Here is a 17,159-nt window from a genome sequence, read left to right on the forward strand (position 1 = left end):
CGGGTGGGCTCTACTGAGGCCCAGCCACGGCCTCCCCCATGCCCCTGTTCCACCGTCAGCAGACCCCCGTGCCCTGGGGCAGCCTCTGGAGCAGACACCTGTGGGTGGGCCACATGCTCAGATGGAGCTGAAAGCACAGCTGAGCCCCAGGGTTAAGGAAGAAAAGCTGAGGTCTCTGCTCGCAGCTGCACTAACCATGCTTTTACATAGGCAACCGGCTTTGTCAGCTCAGCCCCTGCAGAGCATCTGAAGGACAAGGGGGACGCCCCGGTCACAGCAGGTGTGGCTTTAGCAACTGTAGACTTTGTGGGCTCGGACACGAGGGGACGCGGCCAGGCCGGAGTCTGAGCTGCCCCCACAGCACCACAGCACCTGGGACCTAGGCCCTGAGTTCAGGGGATCTATGCTGGTGACCCGGGGAGAACAACATCCGAGAGACCCCAGGGCCGTGTGCCAGCATACCCATGCGTGAGGTGGGGCCAAGATCAGTGCCAACCAGGGTCACACGAGACTCACCCAATGGGTGACAGTGACGCACAGAGCACGTCCCAAGGGGAACATCCCCAGAGCAGCAATCCTCAGGGGCTTCTCTCCTGGGGGTGTGCTCCAATCCCACCTGCCTCCACACAGATCAGAATCACAGCGAAGAAACAGATCTGGGGGCTCTGTTCCGCCAACCAGGGCGCACACCCACCACAGACAGGGCGGTGACAGCCACAGAGCGATGGGGAAGCGCCCCTCAATATCCAGGGCAGGCTTGGTTACAGCAATCAAGTGCCCATCAAGGGGATCAGGGCACAAACCTCAGGACCAAACTGAGCCCCTAAAGGGCAGGCACAAGAAACAAGAGGAACTAGGATCCTGCAGCCTTCAGGGCAGAGACCACACACAGAAAACGTAATAAAACCAGGGGACAAGGAGTATGGAGCAGAGGAAGGGGCAAAATAATACGCTACAAGAACCACTAAATGAAGCGGAGACACGCAGTCTAATGATTACCTTTTGCCCTAAGTCGTCTTAAATGGAGACACCAAACATTTTCAGAAATACTAGGTGCCTTCAATTTCTTTAATCCACTTCTTACCACTTGTGTTCTACTGGAACACATTCTATTAGATGTTTGTATCTAAAAATCATAAATGATATTGACATACAACTAATTAGAAACTGAGGGCCATAGGAAACTGATAACAAATGAGATAAATTAATGAAGTCTGGGGCAGCTGATAAGAAACAAGATAATAAAGCCTTAAGCAATTAAATAAGAAGTGAGATTTTAAAAAATGTGTTGGGATTACAGAGAACTCTACTGAGTTCCCTGCGGAGACCCAAATGGAAGGAAATCTAACAAAGAGTGGCTATTTATACGTGTACTTTATTCTCTTTACTGTACAAGAGCACAACATTGTAAAACAATAAGGATTTAAATCCAATAAGGATGGAAAGGACTTAAAAGTACTTCTTTACATGATCTAAAATGTTAATAGTTTCAAACAACCATTAGAAATACGGTGGAAAATGTTCTAAACTATTTTGCCAATTTATTTAAAAAATCTTTGAGTTAACTGAATACATTAAAGTATTTTACCATTGAGGAATTGTGGCAAATGCACTTCAGATATTTAAAATGAGTTCACATAACGAAAAGTGAAACATTGGTGTAACTCAGAGATTTGCATTCTCTCATTTTATGGAAGTTTTGCTTTATACACTGAAATGAGTTTAAAATTTATAAGGTCATATTTGTAGCTTCCAGTCTTTTAGAAAATATAAATCAGAAAATAAATTCTGTCTCCAATATTCCTAGAGTATTGGCAGTTTGTTTACAATTCCACTCACACATTTTTTCTGGAGGTAGAAACAAACTTTAAAAAGAGCATCTTATATTTATTCATCAATGGGCAGTTTTCCTAGGACCCCCAAGAAATGAAAGAGCAGCCAACTCATGCAAGTTGTCACAAGCCAAGAAGAGAATTTGAACTCTCACTGTGAATGGGAAAAGTAATCATGGAGCTGAATTCATGAACGATTGAGAGGCAGAAGGAGCCAGGCAATGTCCGTCTATGACAGCAACAGAAATGAACCCAGAGTTCTCCAAAATCATTTCCACTGGAGCACGTCTTCCCAAGCCACAGGACAAAGGCTGACTTCCTCACTGCTCCTTGGACCTCTCACCTGAGTCATCAGCTCCATCCATTCACACCTACCTGGGTATGTGGCTGTTGTGTCCGTTCTCCTTACATCCCAGGGAGTCTTCATTTGCTCCAGAAAGGTGACCAGGTCCGGCTTTGAGACCACAAGACCTGTTCATCAGAGAAAGGAATATTTGTTTTGCTAGAGATTCATAAGTTTCCAACCCAATATGTATTTGGGTGAGAAGAGAACACACGGGTGAATGTTAATATAGCCTAGAGGATGATTTCTCCAAATACTTTATTGAAAGCACCCTTACAGTGCTAACAAATACATAAAAATCAGATCCTGACATTCTGGTCAAGTCCTACAAGGCTAAAGTAAGTAGTGTAAATGTGATTTTAAGAGGAAGGTGTCACTATTTAATACCATGGAACTGATTCAATCAGCACCATGCTAGAGTGAAGGAGGCAGATTACATCAAGGAAGAAAAAGGTTAGACTCATACTGAATCACCATGAAGGCTTTCTTTCTAAACTCACAAATACTCATTTCCTGCTAGAAAGCAGGGATCTGAAGGTGTTGGTGGAAGCAGAAAATTCCAGGAGACGTTCTAGAAATGCAGGAACCAAAGCCAGTGCTGGAAAAGGGATTCTGGAAGGCAGTTCTCCTCACCCAAGGAGGCCAGGTTCCCATAGGTCTCTAACATCACATCCCTGTACAAGTCCCGCTGACCGAGGTCCAGGCATTCCCACTCCTCTTGAGTGAAGTCTATGGCCACATCCTGGAATGTCAGCCGTCCCTGAAATACAAAGTACACATGCCATGTACTTTGGGGTCACAAAGAGTCAGACACAACTGAGATCGCAAAGAGTCAGGCAGGACTGATGACTGAATGACTGAACTGACTGACTGACTGACTGTCATATGGCCAAGAGAAGACTTCCTAACCTGACCCTAAACGAAAGCAGTAATTTCAGAGAACTGATTTTGATTTAGTGTAGTTTCTGGTATCACACAGTAACATTTTCTACCACATTTTTAACCCCAAGAAAAGAGGATATGATTCACAAGAAACTATTCTGATGTGGAAGAGAAATTATAATGTAATCAGATCAACACTGGCATATTTATTTTTGAGTGTTGTACTCGTGTGACCCAGGATAAATTGTCTACCAAAAACCAGGAAACATTTTTAAAAAGCAGATTCTGATCCAAGAGTTCTGGACTGGAGAAAATGTGCCACATTTTTACCAAGCTTATTCGAACTAGTAATGTTGCAAATTCTGCTCCACAAATGACCATTCTGAACAGGAATGAAGGAGAATTGTAGGGAAGAATTCACACTTAAGTCTGAACTTGAAGTCTTTTACAAATTTTACAGGTCTTATAGGATAGTAACCTTGCAGCAAGAATCATTTTAACTATTTAGTATATACTGTATATCTTTCTGACAGTTTTTACAGAATCTTGAATGTGCAACAGAAATAATAGCTCCTCTGTCCATAGGATTCTCCAGGAAAGAATACTAGAGTAGGTACCTATTCCCTTCTTCTCAAAATCTTTAAAAAACAGATAAAAAAAACAGCGATCAAATCATGTTAACAGTTTGTGGACACAGACATATACTAAAATGGGACTATATACTTATTAATAGTGAATAGGGAAAAGTTGTCATTTCAATAAAATAAAGTTTTTTTAACGTATTAAAAATGTACATAAATATAATGGGGTGATATTATTTTTATTTCTTTAAATAAACTAGAATACAGACATACAGGATGATGTAACATAAAGTAAAGCTCTGGTTCTGAATTTTTTAATTTCCTGAAAATCTATATCATTTCCAAAGAGCTATAGTTCAAATTTTAACACAGTTGAACATAGATTAGCACTAATAAGATTCTTATACACATTTTGGAAAATACAAAAATGTGATGATACTCTGTGATGTGACTGTGGAGTGTACCTGGAAATGACCAGACCCGGGCTTGAGTGAGAAAAATCCCCCAAACCCAACGTCTCTACTAAACACAGTCATTTTCCAAAGCAAAGAGAACCTTAAGAGCATATGGGATTCCCCCATTAACTGTGATAGTTTAAGCACATCCCTCACTTTTTTTTCCCCAAGACAGTTGTTAAAGACAAATGGGAAATACATGAGCTGCGTCGCATGGGAATCTCACAGAAGTACTTAAACCAGTGACCATCAGAATCTTGGGGTTAGAAGTAAATGGAAGAATGCATTACCACTGCATGGGTATTTTAGCAATACTATGGAAACTGTGATCTGAATCTATCATTAAAAAATGTTAGTTTTAAGCAAATTTCACTTCATATATACCTCCCGTGTCATGTAGCCTAATACCACATTTAATTAGTAAGTCTTTCTTATCGACACAGAGGAAGAGGATAGTCTCAACTACATTTTTTATTTTTGAATAAAATCTGGACCACTGAGTCCATTCTATTTCCAAGGGCATTGCCTTTTGCTCCTGTTCCAAAGACCTGAAGTTGCATCCAGATATAAACTCATCATGGCATTTCCCCTACTTCCCGAGGATCCCAACACAGAACAGCATTCCACTGGGAATCCCTTATACCAGTGCCTCCCCGTGTTGGTCTTTCACAAAGGGAATATGTTCAACATTGAAACTGACGGAACAATGTTGAGGATTCATCATGCTCTATAGAAAGCCAGGATACATACATTGGATAACAGGCTCTGGGACATAAGGAAGAAACAGTCTAAAGAGCCAGTCTTCTCTAATACAAGAAAAACTGGAAAAAGTAAGCAGTTGGCAACAAACACCCTAGGTAGAAAACTTAGAAGCAGAGAATTGAAAGTTTGCAGATGTTGAGACCAGGCATTTCAGGAGGAAAAGCAGACACAGCCCCAGACCTGGGACAGGACATTTACCTGAGAAGCTGCCATTTCCTCCTCTTCTTCCTCCAGCTCTGCGTCTCCTCTGGGGATTTTTATCACAAACTCACATCTGGGTGTTAAGTAGATAACTTACAAGGCATCCACACAATTCTTGAATCTGCAACTGCTGCAATGATCGAGAAGAAATAGTTTTCTTGTTTCCCTTTGCCTTTTCAGAGCTCCTTTTTTACTTTCTCCTTCCTGGTCTGCAGCGGATAATCCAGACTAACCTGATATGCTAATCACATCCTTTGTTTGGTGCTTACCTTTCCTGCATTCTCTATGCAAACCACCCCTGCTAGTTCTTCTCCATTCTTTCTGCCTTACAGAGTGCAGACCACAGTACAATTTCCAAGACATAACAGACAGAACTACCAGGTTCCCTGACCCAGCCTGTGAGGGTTTTTGAAACAATGTAAGAGGGAGACCCAGGTCCAAGAGCCAAGAGCTGCAGCCTCACACTCAGCACCCCTGTGACCTCAGGAAGGGAGCATTTAGGGCGGGAACTTCTAGAAACAAAGAATGTCAGCCTGATTGATTGGGGAGGGGCTCCTTCTAGGATGGGTGTGGCCCTCCAAGACCTGGTATCTGTACCAACGAACTATTTATTGCCAAATTCACACTGAAATGCAAGAAAGAAGAGGAAACCACTAATCCATTCAGTTCAGTTCAGTCACTCAGTCATGTCCGACTCTTTGCCACCCCATAAACCGCAACACGCCAGGCCTCCCAGTCCATCAACGACTCGCGGAGTCCACCAAAATCCACGTCCATTGAGTCGATGATGCCATCCAACCATCTGATCCTCTGCCGTCCCCTTCTCCTCCTGCCCTCAATCTTTCCCAGCATAAGGGTTTTTTCCAATGAGTCAGCTCTTCACATCAGGTGGCCAGAGTATTGGAGTTTCAGCTTCAACATCAGTCCTTCTGTTGCAGGAAGGGGGACCCCTTCCAGGGCCCCAAATTGGGCTCTTGTCTAACACTCGGAAATGAATTGTCTGAGGAGACACATGCTGACAAAGCAAGAGACTTTATTGGGAAAGGGCACCTGGGTGGAGAGCAGTAGGTAAGGGAACCCAGCAGAACTGCTCTGTCGTGTGGCTGGCAGTCTTGGTGATGGGATTAGTTTCTGGGTGGTCTTTGGCCAATCATTCTAATTCAGAGTCTTTCCTGGTGGCGTAAGCATCGCTCAGCCAAGATGGATGCTAGCAAGAGGGATTCTGGGAAGTGGACGGATACGCGGTGTCTCCTCTCGACTTTTCCCGAACTCTTCCGGCTGGTGGTGGCTTACTAGTTCCGTATTCCTTATCAGGATCTCCTGTCATAAAACAACCCATGCAAATGGTTACTATGGTGCCTGGCCAGGGTGGGCGGTTTCAATCAGTGTGCTTCCCCTAACACTTCTAATGAACACCCAGGACTGATGTCCTTTAGGATAGACTGGCTGGATATTCTTGAAGTCCAAGGAACTCTCAAGAGTCTTCTCCAACACCAGAGTTCAAAAGCATCATTTAGAAGAAGGAATTCGTAGGGCCTGGACTCCATCTCGGGCCTGTCTGTGCTGATCGTGCTCGGCCACCTCTCCAGTGGACTCTGAACTCTCTGCTTAGTGCCTGTGGGAACGACAAAGGAAGGAATAGACCCGCTCCGGACAGGGGAACCTTGAAGATCATATCCAGGTTACTGATTACCTAAGAGAAAACAGACACTAATCACCCCTGCCTCCAGACAGTATCTACCAGAATGTAGGCACAGGCTTAAACTGGTTATTAACTGGTTGGAATGTAACCTCAGGCTTATTGATTATTAACTGTTTGAACACATAACACGTGAATGATGGGGCTATTGTGATTGTATTTACCCTTCCTTTGTAAGCATCAAGGGATTGGGGTGGTGGGTTTGGAGACGTACACATGGGATATAAAAGATTTTCACAAATGCTGGTCGGGGTCCTTGGCTAAGAGGAGACTCTGCCTTGGGCCCGCCTGTCTAATAAACTGCAATCCACTATCTGTATTGTCCTTCTGAGTGAGTTTGTTTCCCGGAAAGCATGGCTATAACAAATTCTTCAGTACTCAGCTTTCTTTATAGTCCAACTCTCACATCCATACATGACCACTGGAAAAACCATAGCCTTGATGCGGGGAGCCGGCCTGACTGCTCAGGCCCCTTCTCGGCCCTGAGAGAGATCAAGAGGTCCCTCTCTGTCCCGCCACCCCTGATTTGTTAAAGTGCAAATTGGCCTTTCTCACCTCCCTCAAAGAAATCGCTGCAGCCACCATTTGCCCATTTTCCTGACTCTGATAAGATTATCGGGCTCCTGTGAATGGCTTATGTCTAGGTAGTCTTTACCTGATTGTAAGACGCTGGTGCCATGCTCTGTTGGAGTTAAGATAAAACTCCTGACTAAAACTAGTATCTGCAGTTCTGCACGTATGCAAGTCTTTGATCTAAAATTTGGTGAATCCTGTTAGTATATATATGTATGTTACCCCTCAATAAAGTCGTCGGAATCAGTCACAAGCTGACTCCGTCCCTCTCAACCCCATCTTTCCTAGTCTTTTATTTCTCAGGTGCTCTGGTGATTGCGTCCTCGACCTGTTCATCTAGCCGGCAGGCCCGGCATTGACCAGATGGACCTTTGTTGGCAAAGTAATGTCTCTGCTTTTTAATATGCTGTCTAGTTGGTCATAACTTTCCTTCCAAGGAGTAAGCATCTTTTAATTTCATGGCTGCAATCACCATCTGCAGTGATTTTGGAGCCCAGAATAATAAAGTCAGCCACTGTTTCCACCATTTCCCCATCTATGTGGCATGATGTGATGGGACTGGATGCAATGATCTGAGTTTTCTGACTGTAGAGCTTTAAGCCAACTTTTTCACTCTCCTCTTTCATTTTCATCAGGACCATTCAGGTATTACCTAAATCAAATCCCTTATGACTATATAGTGGAAGTGAGAAATAGATTTAAGGGACTAGATCTGATAGACAGAGTGCCTGATGAACTATGGACAGAGGTTTGTGACATTGTACATGAGACAGGAATCAAGACCATGCCTAAAAAAACGAAATGCAAAAAAGCACAATGGCTGTCTGAGGAGGCCTTACAAATAGCCGTGAAAAGAAAACAAGCGAAAAGCAAAGGAGAAAAGGAAAGATAGACCTATTTGAATGCAGAGTTTGAAAGAATAGCAAGGAGAGATAAGAAAGCCTTCCTCAGCAATCAATGCAAAGAAATAAAGGAAAACAATAGAATGGAAAAGACTAGAGACCTCTTGAAGAAAATTAGCAATACCAGGGGAACATTTCAAGCAAAGACGGGCTCAATAAAGGACAGAAATGGTATGGACCTAACAGAAGCAGAAGATATGAAGAAGAGGTGGCAAGAATACACAGGAGAACTGAACAAAAAAGATCCTCATGACCCAGATAATCACGGTGGTGTGATCACTCACCTAGAGGCAGACATTCTGCAATGTGAAGTGGCCCTTAGCAAGCATCACTACAAACAAAGCTAGTGGGGGAGATGGAATTCCACTTGAGCTATTTCAAATCCTAAAAGATGATGCTATGAAAGTGCTGCACTCAATAAGGCCCCAAATTTGGAAAACTCAGCAGGGGTGTTTTCATTCCAATTCCAAAGAGAGGCAATGCCAAAGAATGATCAAACTACTGCACAATTGCACTCATCTCACATGCTAGTAAACTGATGCTTAAAATTCTCCAAGCTAGGCTTCAGCAATACGTGAACCATGAACTTCTGAATGTTCAAGATGGCTTTAGAAAAGGCAAAGGAATCAGCAATCAAATTGCCAACACCTGCTGAATCATTGAAAAAGCGAGAGAGTTCCAGAAAAACATCTGTTTCTGCTTTCTTGACTGTACCAACGACTTTGACTCTGTGGATCACAATAAACTGTGGAAAATTCTGAAAGAGATGGGAATACCAGACCACCTGACCTGCCTCTTGAGAAACCTGTATGTAGGTCAGGAAGCAACAGTTAAAATTGGACATGGAAGAACAGACTGGTTCCAAATAGGAAAAGGAGTACGTCAAGGCTGTATATTGTCACCGGGTTTTTTCAACTTATATGCAGAGTACATCATGAGAAACGCTGGGTGGGAGGAAGCACAAGCTGGAATCAAGATGCCGGGGGAAATATCAATAACCTCAGGTATGCAGATGACACCACCCTTATGGCAGAAAGCAAAGAGGAACTAAAGAAGCTCTTGATAGGGGTGCAAGAAGAAAGTGAAAAAGTTGGCTTAAAACTCAACATTCAGAAAACCAAGATCATGGCCTCCAGTCCCATCACATCATGGCAAATAGATGGGGGAAAAGTGAAAACAGAGACAGTATTACTTTTGTCCAGCTCCAAAATCACTGTGGATGGTTACTGTAGCCATGACATTGAAAGACACTTGCTCCTTGGAAGAGAAGCTATGAAAAACCTAGACAGCATATTAAAAAGCAGAGACATCACTTTGCCAGAAGCTATGGTATTTCTCCTGGTCATGTATGCATGAAATAGTTAGACTATAAATAAGGCTGAGCACCAAAGAATTGATGCTTTCTAATTGTGGTGCTGGAGAAGACTTCTGAGAGTCCCTTGGACTGCAAGGACAGCAAACCAGTCAATCCTAAAGGAAATCATCCCTGAATATTCATTGGTGAGGCTGAAGCTCCAACACTTTGGCCATCTGACAATGAGCCAACTCACTGGAAAACAGTCTGATGCTAGTGTTGAGTAAAAAGATGCTCAACTTGAGATTTGCAAGTTAAGTTTTATTTGGGGCTAAATGTTTCCATTGTTTCCCCATCGATTTGCCATGAAGTGATGGGATTGGATGCCATGACTTTAGGTTTCTGAATGTTGAGTTTTAAGCCAACTTTTTCACTCTTCTCTTACAGTTTCATCAAAAGGCTCTATAGTTCTTTTTCGCTTTCTTCTTGCTGAAGCTGAAACTCCAATACTTCTGCCACCTGATGCAAACAAATGATTCATTGGAAAAGACCCTGATGCTGGGCAAGATTGAAGGCAGGATGAGATGGTTGGATGGCTTCACCAAGTCGATGGATATGAGCTTGAGGAAGCTCTGGGAGTTGGTGATGGACAGGGAAGCCTGGCGTGCTGCAGTCCATGGGTCGCAAAGAGTGGGACACGGCTGAGCGACTGGACTGAACTGGGGCAAAATAAGGACTGCTGCCTGGGAGGCAGAACTTCAGATAGCTCTGAGGGACTGCTCCAAAGTGGCAGTGGGGGAAGGTCAATGTATAAGGTTTTGGTGAAGGGGGAGTTCAATGCCATTAAGCACTCATTTTACAAAAAGGTTTCTTGCTAATCTTGAGGATCTGATATAACCATGAAAGGATTCAGTGCTTCTCTAGTCATGTGATGCAAGGATTGAGATAATAAAATATGTTCCTCAGTCCAGTTCAGACACTCAGTCATGTTCTACTCTTTGCGACCCCATGAATCGCAGCACGCCAGGCCTACCTGTCCATCAGAAACTCCTGGAGTTTACTCAAACTCATGCCCATTGAGTCGGTGATGCCATCCAGCCATCTCATCCTCTGTCGTCCCTTTCTCCTCCTGCCCCCAACCTCTCCCAGCATCAGGGCCTTTCCCAATGAGTCAACTCTTCGCATGAGGTGGCCAAAATATTGGAGTTTCAGCTTCAGCATCAGTCCTTCCAATGAACACCCAGGACTTATCTCCTTCAGGATGGACTGGTTGGATCTCCATGCAGTCCAAGGGACTCTCAAGAGTCTTCTCCAACACCACAGTTCAAAAGCATCAATTTTTGGGCGCTCAGCTTTCTTCACAGTCCAACTCTCACATCCATACATGACCACTGGGAAAACCATAGCCTTGACCGGACGGACCTTTGGTGGCAAAGTAATATCTCTCCTTTTTAATATGCTATCTAGGTTGGTCATAACTTTCCTTCCAAGGAGTAAGCATCTTTTAATTTCATGGCTGCACTCACCATCTGGAGTGATTTTGTAGCCCCTCAAAAATAAAGTCTGACACTGGGGAGAAGCAAGCACAATGATGCGTCTCTTTGGAGGAGGGGATGAAGTGGGGAGCTTAGAGAGAAGGGGCTGACCTGGCCAGGGCCCAGTGATAATGAAATTAACACTTTTGATAAACCTGACACATAAACTGGCACATCTGGCTTTTTTCCTGTTTTTTTTTTTTTGTTGTTGTTTTTTGTTTTCAAGTGATTTATGGACTTTCCTAGTGGTCCAGTGGCTAAAACTCTGGGCTCCCAGTGCAGGGGGTCCAGGTTCAATCTCTGCTCAGGGAACTAGATCCTGCATGCCACAGCTAAAAATTCTCACATGCCGCAAATAACACCTGGCACAATCAAATAAATGCATAAATAAGCAGACATTTAAAAAATAAAAAATGAAAGTGACTTATTTCACCAACCATTGTAGGGTCAAATAAAGCTGTCTTGACCAATGGTAGGAGGCAATTTTGTCTGTGGAGCAGTAACAGGAACAAGAATGAGATCAATTGTATTACGGGCTTCCACTTGGAGGACTCTTTTCTCCAGAGGAAGCATTGACAGAAACAATAGTAATAAACAAACTGAAACTGTCCTTAAGACCAAGAGAATGAGGAGAACTACTTGGAAAATAATCAAAAGGATATGATCATTAGAACACCTTCATTTCAGTTTCTCTCTTCCAGGTGAACCTTAGAGTCAAAATTTCCCACAAACTTGAAACTGTTTACCTCAGATTGGGACTTGAACCCACAAGGCTGGGACTCAAACCCAGCCAAAACCCACAGTACCTGGGTTCAGGACCTAATGAAGCTCAGGTTTCTGATGTCTCATCACAGAAAGATTTCAGCGAGAGACAAAGTGATAGGTAGGAAGTGGATTTATTCAGATTCAGAGAGAGGCACACTCCACAGACAGAGTGTGGGCCATCAAAGAGGGTGAGTGTGCCCCGAAATATGGCGTGGTTAGTTTTTATAAGCTGGGTAATTTCATATGCTAATGAGTGACATTGGCGTGCTGCAGTCCATGGGAAAATAAATAAATAAATAAAGTCTGACACTGTTTCCACTGTTTCCCCATCTATTTCCCATGAAGTGAAGGGACCAGATGCCATGATCTTAGTCTTCTGTATGTTGAGCTTTAAGCCAACTTTTTCAATTTCATCAAGAGGCTTTATAGTTTCTCTTCACTTGCTGCCATGAGGGTGGTGTCATTTGCATATCTGAGGTTATTGATATTTCTTCTGGCAATCTTGAATCCAGCTTGTGCTTCCTCCTGCCCAGCATTTCTCATGATGTACTCTGCATATACGTTAAATAAGCAAGGTGACAATGTGCAGCCTTGACGTACTCCTTTTCCTATTTGGAAGTAGTCTGTTCTTCCATGTCCAGCCCTAACTGTTGCTTCCTGACCTGCATATAGGTTTCTCCAGAGGCAGGTCAGGTGGTCTGGTATTCCCATCTCTTTCAAATTTATCCACAGTTTATTGTGATCCACACAGTCAAAGGATTTGGCATAGTCATTAATGCAGAAATAGATGTTTTTCTGGAACTCTCTTGCTTTTTTGATGATCCAGCGGGTGTTGGCAATTTGATCTCTGGTTCCTCTGCCTTTTCTAAAAGAAGATTGAACATCTGGAAGTTCACTGTTTATGTATTGCTGAAGCCTGGCTTGGAGAATTATGAGCGTTACTTTGCTACTGTGTGAGGTGAGTGCAGTTGTGCGGTAGTTTGAGCCTTCTTTGGCATTGCCTTTCTTTGGAATTGGAATGAAAACTGACCTTTTCCAGTCCTGTGGCCACTGCTGAGTGTTCCAAATTTGCTGGCATATTGAGTGCAGCACTTTCACGGCATCATATTTCAGGATTTGAAATAGCTCAACTAGATTGCCATCAGTTCCACTAGCTTTGTTTGTAGTGATGCTTTCTAAGGCCCACTTGACTTCACATTCCAGGATATCTGGCTCTAGGTGAGTGATCACACCATCGTGATTATCTGGCTCATGAAGATCTTTTTTGTACAGTTCTCCTGTGTATTCTTGCCACCTCTTCTTCATATCTTCTGCTTTTGTTAGGTCCACACCATTTCTGTCCTTTATCGAGCCCATCTTTGCATGAAATGTTCCCTTGGTATCTCTCATTTTCTTGAAGAGATCTCTAGTCTTTCCCATTCTGTTGTCTTCCTATTTCTATTTCTTTCTATTTCTTTGCATTGATTGCTGAGGAAGGCTTTCTTATCTCTCCTTGCTCTTCTTTGGAACACTGCATTCAAATGCTTATATCTTTTCTTTCCTCCTTTGTTTTTCACTTCTCTTCTTTTCACAGCTATTTGTAAGACCTCCTCAGACAGCCATTTTGCTTTTTTGCATTTCTTTTCCATGGGGATGGTCTTGCTCCCTGTCTCCTGTACAGTGTCACGAACCTCCATCCATAGTTCATCAGGCACTCTGTCTATCAGATCTAGTCCCTTAAATCTCTTTCTCACTTCCACTGTATAATCATAAGGGATTTGATTTAGATCATACCTTAATGGTCTAGTGGTTTTCCCTACTTTCTTCAATTTAAGTCTGAATTTGGCAAAAACGTGTTCATGGTCTGAGCTACAGTCAGCTCCTGGTCTTATTTTTGCTGACTGTATAGAGTTTCTCCATCATTGGCTGCAAAGAATATAATCAATCTGATATCGGTGTTGACCATCTGATGATGTCCACGTGTAGAATCTTCCCTTGTTTTGTTGGAAGAGGGTGTTTGCTATAACCACTGCATTCTCTGGGAAAAACTCTATTAGCCTTTGCCCTGTTTCATTCCCTACCACAAGTCCAAACTTGCCTGTTACTCCAGGTGTTTCTTGACTTCCTACTTTTGCATTCCAGTGCCCTATACTGAAAAGGACATATTTCTTGGGTGTTAGTTCTAAAAGGTCTTGCAGGTCTTCATAGAACCGTACAACTTCATCTTCTTCAGCATTACTGTTTGGGGCACAGACTTGGATTACTGTGATATTGAATGGTTTGCCTTGGGAATGAACAGAGATCATTCGGTCATTTTTGAGATTGCATCCAAGTACTGCATTTCAGACTCTTGTTGACCATGATGGCTATTCCATTTCTTCTAAGGGATTCTTGCCCACACTAGTAGATATAATGGTCATCTGATATAAATTCACCCATGACAGTCCATTTTAGTTGGCTGATTCCTAGAATGTCGACGTTCACTCTTGCCATCTCCTGTTTGACCTCTACCAATTTGCCTTGATTCATGGACCTAACATTCCAGGTTCCTATGCAATATTGCTCTTGACAGCATCGAACCTCGCTTCTATCACCAGTCCCATCCACAACTGGGTGTTGTTTGTGCTTTGGCTCCATCCCTTCAGTCTTTCTGGAGTTATTTCTCCTCTGATCTCCAGTAGCATATTGGGCACCTACCGACCTGGGGAGTTCCATTTTCAGTATCCTATCATTTTGCCTTTTCATACTGTTCCCCTGTTTAGTATCCTACTATCACTTAACTAGGAAGTGTTAGCATTACAGAGGACAGGATCTCCTAGTTATCTTTTTATTTCTGAAACTTCTCTGAAAAATTCTGGACCACTGAGTCGATTCTATTTATAAGAGCATATTCTCAGTCCTGTTTTAAAGAGCTGAATTGCATCCAGACGTAAATTCCTCTGGGCATTTCTCCGACTTCTCTGAAGATCCCAACATCAAACTACATCCCAGTGGGAATCTCAGATACCAGTGACTCCCCATGCTGATCTCTCACAAAGGGAGTATTTTCACCAGCAGAAAGTCACTAATTCATGCTGAGAATTCATCCTGCTCCATAGAAAGCTGGGATGTAGGAAACGGAGAAAAGGCTCTGGGACACAAGGGAGAAGTACTCTAAAGAGCTGGTCTTCACTACTATAAGAAGAAAAGGAAAAAGCAAGTTGATAGCAAAGACCCAAGGCAGAAAAATTGAAGTAGAGAAGTAAAGGTTTGCAGATTCTCACCTCAGGCATTTCCTGAGCAAAAGCAGACACAGCCCCAGGCCTGGGACAGGATATTTACCTGAGAAGCTGCCATTTCGTCTTCTTCTTCCTGCTCTGCATCTTGTCTGGGGATGTTATGCAGCAAACTCACACCTGCGTATTGAGAAGATACCTTCAAAGTCATCGACACAGCTCTTTAACATGCAACTAATGCACCTACAGACAGAGGACGTTGAAAACCTGAAAAGACCGACCTCTCCTGACCTCTGTCTCAGGAGAGATTCAGGAACAATCATTTCCGACCTGGAGACCAGCCTGTGAACTAATTTCTTGATTGTTCTCTCCTCAGAGAGAGCTCCTAACCCTCTGCTCACACAGACGATGTGTCGTGACTGACTTCCCTGGTCCAAATCCAGCTAGACCAACCTCTCCTCAGACTGAAGCCTGGCCTCAGCTCTCTCAAATGGATCAGGAGCCACATCCTTAAGCCGGGCCTCCCCTTAGAATCCCCTGGAGCACATCTTACGAACCACACTGATGCTCCACAGGACCCATAAAGAACTCCGTGGGGAGGGCACTGGTGAAGTTACTGCTTAACACTGGTCACTTGAACTTGATGGGAAACCAGATGGAAACCACTTGGTTAAAGATTCTTTCTGAACCATTTCCGTGAATACAAAGCCCTCCAGGTCAGGGTCCCACTCTGAAAGATTATGAATACGCAAGTCTGAGGTGGGGCCATGAAAAGAGTCTTTCCAGTGGGAACTTCTAGACACACAGAAGGCCAGCCTGACTCCCTGGGGAGGGGCTCTTTCTTGTATGGGTGCAGTCCTCCAGGGTCTGGTGCCCTAGGAGGAGGGGAGGTGGGAGGTGAGTGCTTGGTGGGAATTACCTGGTGACCTTGTTTTTGTGAAGGCTCTGGTCTCAGAATTCTGCAAAGATACCTCAAGTCTTTAGCTCTTTTCACTCCCTCCCAAGTTTATTTTAACAAGCTTATTTTTTCTTAGTATTTTTAACAAACTTCTTTTAAGTAGTAATGTTGAAAATTCTGCTCCATGAATGACCGTTTTGAACAGTAATGAAGTACGATAAGTACTTATAATAAGTACTTGTAATAATAAGTAATGTAAGCATTCATACTGACTTTTGAATTTCAAGTGTTTTACAAATTTTACAGTTCTATTAAGATAGCATGCTCAGTAGCAACAATCATTTTAACTATTTACTATATACTGTGTATCTTTCTGAAACCTTTTATAGAGTCTTGGATGTGCAACGGAAACAATTTACAATCAACTATGTTGTTGTTCCACCTTTCTGCAAATATATAGCAAACATTCCTTAAACACCTTAAATTTATTTCACTTCATGTACTCTAAACTTTAACTCATAATACACAGACAAATGCACAGGGACAACTCCAAAGAAAGTTCACAGAAGTTTTTCTAATTGTGAAGAATACAAAAAACAAGAAAAAGAATCGATCAAATCATTTGAACATTTTCATCTATACATATACTAAAACGGAACTATTTATTCATTTCACTAAAATCTAAGGACCTGGAAAATATGTAAGAACAATTTTCAAAGGTTGGAATAAATAAAAATATTCATGAAATGATGATGTCTTTTATATTACCCTAGGTTTCTGTCTGAACACACAGATGCACACATAAAGACACTTAAGGGAAAAGCAATCTTCCATAAGTAACAGATCTTCTGGAAGAAACATTTATAATCTACCTTTAAAAAAAAACTCACATGTATTTTAGCATTTATGGTAAAAAAAATATAAATTGTGCATGAATGCATGCTAAGTCACATCAATCATGTCCAACTCTTTTTGACCCCATGGGCTGTAGCCATCCAGACTTCTCTGTCCATGGGATTTCCCAGGCAAGAATACTGGAGTGGGTTGCCATTCATTCTCCAGAGGACCTTCCCAACCCAGGGATCAAACCCAGGTCTCCTGCATTGGTAGGCGGATTCTTTACCACTGAGCCACCTGGTTTTACTGAAAACAATTGTTCCTCTTTAGTAACAGTAATTAAAAACACAATATGAGAAACAGTCTACATTTTATTAGCAAATATACCATGACACCTATTTAGAAC

General features: G+C 42.7%; 2 protein-coding genes across 3 annotated transcripts in view; both read right to left on the reverse strand.

Annotated features, from left to right (window-relative positions):
* The window catches only part of LOC122692850 (zinc finger protein 420-like), a 25,387-nt gene extending 23,084 nt beyond the window's left edge, over positions 1 to 2,303 (reverse strand). Inside the window, exon 1 of the mRNA XM_043900663.1 lies at positions 2,208 to 2,303. The gene's annotated coding sequence lies outside the window, so the exon portion shown is untranslated. The remainder of the gene's footprint in view (positions 1 to 2,207) is intronic.
* The window catches only part of LOC122689730 (zinc finger protein 420-like), a 9,001-nt gene extending 3,778 nt beyond the window's left edge, over positions 1 to 5,223 (reverse strand). The window contains exons 1-3 of one of the 2 annotated variants that reach the window (XM_043896415.1): positions 5,054 to 5,223; positions 2,809 to 2,935; positions 2,208 to 2,303 (exon numbers count right to left, since the gene is read on the reverse strand). In XM_043896415.1, the coding sequence (XP_043752350.1) occupies positions 2,208 to 2,303; positions 2,809 to 2,935; positions 5,054 to 5,068 (238 nt within the window). In that variant the 5' untranslated portion in view covers positions 5,069 to 5,223. Of the gene's footprint in view, positions 1 to 2,002; positions 2,304 to 2,808; positions 2,936 to 5,053 lie in introns of those variants that run through there. The other variant, XM_043896425.1, reaches the window with a different exon arrangement.
* Between the last annotated feature and the right edge of the window lie 11,936 nt (positions 5,224 to 17,159).

The sequence above is a fragment of the Cervus elaphus genome, chromosome 4 (genome assembly GCF_910594005.1).
Source record: "Cervus elaphus chromosome 4, mCerEla1.1, whole genome shotgun sequence".
NCBI classification, from domain to species: Eukaryota; Metazoa; Chordata; class Mammalia; order Artiodactyla; family Cervidae; genus Cervus; species Cervus elaphus.